At 47.5% G+C, this 5,993-nt stretch overlaps 1 protein-coding gene across 1 annotated transcript; it reads left to right on the forward strand.

Moving 5' to 3' along the window:
- Positions 1-239: 239 nt before the first annotated feature.
- LOC120716539 lies at positions 240-4,406 on the forward strand. The gene is made up of 4 exons (XM_040004059.1): positions 240-1,400; positions 1,608-1,883; positions 2,901-3,152; positions 4,132-4,406. Exons 1-4 carry the CDS (start codon positions 1,367-1,369, stop codon positions 4,404-4,406), a joined length of 837 nt encoding a protein of 278 aa, XP_039859993.1. The 5' UTR covers positions 240-1,366.
- The last annotated feature ends 1,587 nt before the right edge of the window (positions 4,407-5,993 follow it).

Here is a 5,993-nt window from a genome sequence, read left to right on the forward strand (position 1 = left end):
TCTTCTCGGACACCTACTTTACCTCTGGGCCAGTTTTTACCCAGATTTACTGTAATATTACTCAGAAATCACAGTAAACTCATATTCAGTGCAATACAGTCAATGCACTACAATTATGTTTATTTCAAAAATTCATTAAAAGTCATCCTGAGTAGTTGAGGTCCAACTTTCAACACATCCCTCCTCTGGGACACCTACTGTACCTGTGTGCCAATTTTCATCCAGATTTACTGTAGAATTCCTCAGAAATTAAAGGAAACTTATATTCAATTCAATACAGTCAATACAATAGAATTATGTCAATTTTCAGAAATTCATTAAAAATCATCCTGAGTAGTTGATGTACAACTTTCAACAGATTCCTTCTCTGGGACACCTACTGTACCTGTGTGCCAAGTTTCATCCAGATTTACTGTAGAATTCCTCAGAAATTAAAGGGTACTTGTATCCAATGCAGTCGGCCAATACAGTAGAATTTGATTGATTTGATGATTTTTCATGAATTTTTGAAAATTGACATAATTCTATTGTACTGACTGTATTAGATTGAATAAATGTTTCCATTAATTTCTGAGGAATTCTACAGTAAATCTGGATGAAACCTGGCACACAGGTACAGTAGGTGTCCCAAAGAAGGAATCTGTTGAAAGTTGGACCTCAACTACTCAGGATGATTTTTAATGAATTTCTGACATTTCCATAACTGTATTGACTGTATCGGGCTGTTACATTGTAATCTGTGCGCGCGCATGCGCGCGCGACTGTTCGCGCGCGTGCATGTGTGCGCGGGTATAGGCTTTCAATCGGCACATAAAGCGAAAAGGCGCTACCGTAAAGACTGGTGTAAAAGCGCAAGGAAATTTATGCGGCGGATAGGAGGCGGCTGGCTTGACCGCGGCTCACAAATGACGGCTCACTTTACCGCGGTGCATCAGCTGGGAGCTCGAGCGAGCGTATCCAGCCGGCCACAAACTCCACGTCGCTCCCTGAGCTTCAGAAGCGTCCTGAGCACGCTGCGCGTCCTGCACAGCTGCAGCTAGTTCTGTCTCACCAGAGGTTTCCACACCGTCTGGTCCATTTGCGTCTCCGCCCGACCGGTCATCTGTCCCACTCTGCTCCTGGGTCTCTGCTGCCATCAGCCAGTTTCTGATGCAGGTTTCTTTAAATCCTCTTTGTGTTTCAGAAGTCACACTTCCCTGAACGCCTTTAGCACCAACACTGTATTTGCACACGTTCATGCGCACAAAACAGGAAACACTATTAAAAGACAGTGAGAGGTGTTAAGGACGTTCCTAAATAACTTCTGATCCTCTTCTCATGAAGAAAAGATGAAGTCAGAGTTTAAATCTTTTCTGTCTGTATCAGGATGGCAGCAAACATCAGCTGTAAAGTCACTGCAGGTAAGAACCGTTTACTTTCATTCTGAACATGTTGACCTAAATGTTTAAACTTGTTCTTTACACCTTAATGATAAGTTTGTATATTGAAGCCTGTGTCAGTGGTGTGTGGTGCAGCTGATTTAATTTAAAAAACCTCAGTAAAGATTGAATCTTAATCCAGCTGCAGCCAAATGTTCACTTATATTTTTATGATATTGTGTTTTGCAGGTTTGATGCATGAAGTGGCTGAAGAAGAGCGCTCCGTTGTTCTGAGGTGTCCTCTCTCCGAGGAGCGCAGAGTGACGTGGAGCAGAGAGAGAAATGACAGCAGAGAGGAGATCCTGACAGCCGATGGCGGACATTTAATAAGACACGATGACATCACCAAGCAGTACACTACATACCACGACCTGTCGCTCTACATTTACAGAGCTGCTGTCTCGCACTCGGGAACCTACTTCTGTGACGATAAAGCTGCTGTGACGCTCACAGTGATCCCGTCAGGTGACAGCAAACTTATTCGATTTTTCAGTCTTCAGTTGGGTTTTTCCCAACATGATGTGGATATTTTCTCAGTGCTGAGGTCATAACAGTCTCTGTGAGTCAGATGTTGCTCACATCTGAGCAGTCAGTGTGGGTCAGAGGTTAGCTTAGCTTCCCCGCTGACATCACCTGCTGGGCCAAAACTGGCTGCACTGGTGCAACTACAAAAACTGATAAATGGTTAAGAAATGACACGATGTCTTCTCCACATACCGAGAATTATTGTTATAGTAGTAGTTTATTATTAGGAAAGCCTGCTTTTCAAAAGAAACCCTTATGACGTTGCATCGTTATGTAAATTTCCTGTACATCTAAATTTGCATAATGAACGTTGGCTCACTGGTGTGGCTCTGCTGGTGAGCAGGTAACATGTGCCGCACGGCCCAAGTGTAGCTGCGTGTCTGCCACAAAAAGCATCTGAAACAGCACAGACTAGAAACGCTTTGCCTCTCTGACCGTTACATCAGCCCAGGCTTATGACCCTGAACTCAGGTCTGAATATGTGAGGTCATGTGACCATGTTTCTCTGTCTCTCGAGAACATTTCATTTTGTTTAGAGAGGTGCACTGAAGGTGGAAGACAGGAGTGGCAGAGAAGTGAGGGTGGTGCGACTCATGTATAAGGGCAGAGAGACGGGGGTGAGGTGTGAAGTGGAGGTGGGATTACATCAGGGATCGGCTTTTAGCTCCTTCCTGTTTGCAGTGATGGAAAGACTGACAGATGAGGTCAGGCCGGAGTCTCTGTGGACTCTGATGTTTGCAGACGACACTGTGGTCTGCAGTGAGAGCAGGGAGCAGGTGGAGGAGAGCCTGGAGCAGGTGGAGGAGAGGCCTGGAGAGGTGGAGGAGAGCCTGGAGCAGGTGGAGGAGAGCCTGGAGAGGAGAATGAAAGTCAGAAGACAGACCGAATGCATGTGTGTGAACCTTAGACAGGTGTGCCAGGTGCTGACCCCATAATGTTCGTGTTTACTGTGCACAGGAACAATGAGACTCGCTGTTGTGGGGGGGAGGAACGTCACTCTGAGATGCCCTCATGCTGGTCGAAGATCAGGAAGTCCATCGTGGAGCAGAAGTTTTGCTGGAAAACAACAGATAGTCTGCCCTCATGCTTCCACTGTGGGCCAGATGTTGATTATTCCAGATGTTCAGCTTGCTGACTCTGGACTTTACCACTGTGATGGAAAAGCAGCTGCTTATCTAAAAGTGATCAAGGAGGAGAAATCTGACAGCGGTGAGAATAAGACAGTGAATATAAAATATCTCATGGTACTGACCTTGTGGCGGGGTGTGGTTTGTGGCTCAGCTGCCTGGGAGGGGTGGAGCAATGGATTCAGGGTGTGGTGTCAGGGGAGGTTTACTCACACACGTGACCTAATTATCCAATCATGTTGCTGGGACCTGAGATACCTGTGTGTGACACAGAAGGAGGGCAGCTGGAAAGCTGGAAAATAAAAGAACATTTAAGAAGTGCAACTCTGCTTGGCCAGATGGCCAAGCTGGCAGCCATGCAGCAGCCATGCAGCAGCCATGCAGCAGCCATGCAGCAGGAGCAGCCTCCAACCTGCGATGTGACCTGAAAAAATCTGAAATGAGAGGAGGGTCAAGTATGAACGAACGTGTCACTGTCCTGGGTCGGTGACCCAGTGTTTTGTGTTTTTGAATTATTATATAGCTTTGAGTTCATGATTTATCCCCGCTCGTCTTCCCAGTTTTCGCTCAGGAGAGCATCTGATCTGTCAGGGCTCTGTGTGCAGGCGGAGGGAGAGGAGGACCCCGGAATACAACTCCAAACCTCAGCTTTATTGCTGGCACGGAAACAAAACATGAAGTGAACACTGAATACTGTCACAGGCATAATCTGATGGTAACGACGCGACATCAGGAGGGAGACACAGCTGGGAGGGATAACGAGACGGGGAGCAAAACTGCACACACTAAACATAAGACAGACTTTCACATAAAACAGGAAACCACTAAACAAGACGCAGACACAACACAGAGAGACAGACTACACCCTGAACTAAACCTGCGATAAACATGAGAACACAAAAGCTAAGAACCTAAGAAGTCTTTCCGTTGGTCTGAGGGTGGTAGCCAGAACTGAGGCTGACCTGGGTCCCCTAAAGAGCAAAATGACTTCCAACCCTGTGATGTGAACTGGGGTCCTCTGCTGGAGGTGATCTCGGATTGAGCTCTTGTGGCGCTTGAAGATGAAGCGACCAAAAGTTTAGCGGTTTCAGTAGCTGTGGGGAGTTTGTCCAAGGCTATAAAGTCAGTGGCTTTGGAGAATCTATCAATTACAGAGAGAATTACGGATTTACCTGCCGAGATGAGCAAACTGGTGACGAAGTCCAGACAGATGTGTGACCAAGTGCAGGAAGGTATGGCTAATGGCTGCAGTAGTCTGGTTTTGCTCCTGGTGCAGGTCTCGCAGGCGGAGACGTACTCCCGCGCACGTTTCCCACCAGAAGTGGCACTTCGGTAAGGCGATGGTTCAACCTGCTCTGTGGTGACAGGAGAATTTAGATATGTGAGCCCGAACGTGGGAACAAAACGGCAATCTGGAGGTTGGAGGAGGTCAGGGTTAGGGGAGCGCATCTGTAACCGGAAGGTCGCCGGTTCGATCCCCGGGCTCTCTGTCCTGGTCGTTGTGTCCTTGGGCAAGACACTTCACCTACCGCCTGCTGGTGTTGGCCAGAGGGGCCGATGGCGCGATATGACAGCCTGGCTTCTGTCAGTCTGCCCCAGGGCAGCTGTGGCTACACCTGTAGCTGCCTCCACCAGTGTGTGGATGTGAGAGTGAATGAATAGTGGATTGTAAAGCGCTTTGGGGTCTTGAAAAGCGCTATATAAATCCAATCCATTATTATCATCCCGTAGCGCCTGCCGGATGCTCTCCTCGATTCTGCCTCCCTGGCTGCTGTGTCAGTGGGGATGGTGTTCGCTCTGTGTTGCGTCCTGATGACGCCCAGTTTGAGCTCCAGTGGATGATGAGAGTCAAACCTTAGATACTGATCCATATGTGTAGGCTTACGGTACACGTCAGCTTGTAGATGTCCCCCATTACTGATGGAAATCTCACAGTCTAAGAAGGCTAACCTGCCACTGTTCATATCCTCTCTGGATATCCTCTCTGGTGAATTTGATGTGTCGGTCCACCGAGTTAATGTGATCCGTGAAATGTGGAACGTCCTGAGATTTGATTGTCACCCAGGTGTCATCCACATACCTGAACCAATGGCTTGGTGGTGTTCCAGGGTACGAGAGACAAAATGAGTAAAAAAGTTTCATTTTTAAAGAATTTATTTGCAAATTATGGTGGAAAATAAGTATTTGGTCGCCTACAAACAAGCAAGATTTCTGGCTCTCACAGACCTGTAACTTCTTCTGTAAGAGGCTCCTCTGTCCTCCTCTTGTTACCTGTATTAATAGCACCTGTTTTTGCTCGTTATCAGGATAAAAGACACACGTCCACAGCCTCAAACAGTCACACTCCAAACTCCACTATGGCCAAGACCAAAGAGCTGTCAAAGGACACCAGAAACAAAATTGTAGATCTGCAGCGGGCTGGGAAGACTGAATCTGCAATAGGTAAGCAGCTTGGTGTGAAGAAATCAACTGTGGGAGCAAGACCACTGATAATCTCCGTCGACCTGGGGCTCCATGGAAGCTCTCACCCCGTGGGGTCGATCACATGAACGGTGAGCAAAGATCCCAGAACCACACGGGGGGCGCGAGCGAATGACCTGCAGAGAGCTGGGACCAAAGTAACAAAGGCTAACGAAGCCGCGAGGGACTCAAATCCTGCAGTGCCAGACGTGTCGCTCTGATTAAGCCGGTGCACGCCCAGGCCCGTCTGAAGTTTGCTAGAAAGCATTTGGATCCAGAAGAGGATTGAGAGAATGTCATATGTTCAGATGAATCCAAAATAGATCTTTTTGGTAAAAAGTCTAATTGTTGTGTTTGGAGGAGAAAGAATGCTGAGTTGCATCCAAAGAACAGCATACCTGCTGTGAAGCATGGTGGGGACATCAGGCTTTGGGGCAACAGTGCAGAGGTGGGACCAAGTCAA

Source organism: Simochromis diagramma, unplaced genomic scaffold (assembly GCF_900408965.1).
Source record: "Simochromis diagramma unplaced genomic scaffold, fSimDia1.1 OVJJ01000474.1, whole genome shotgun sequence".
NCBI lineage: Eukaryota > Metazoa > Chordata > Actinopteri > Cichliformes > Cichlidae > Simochromis > Simochromis diagramma.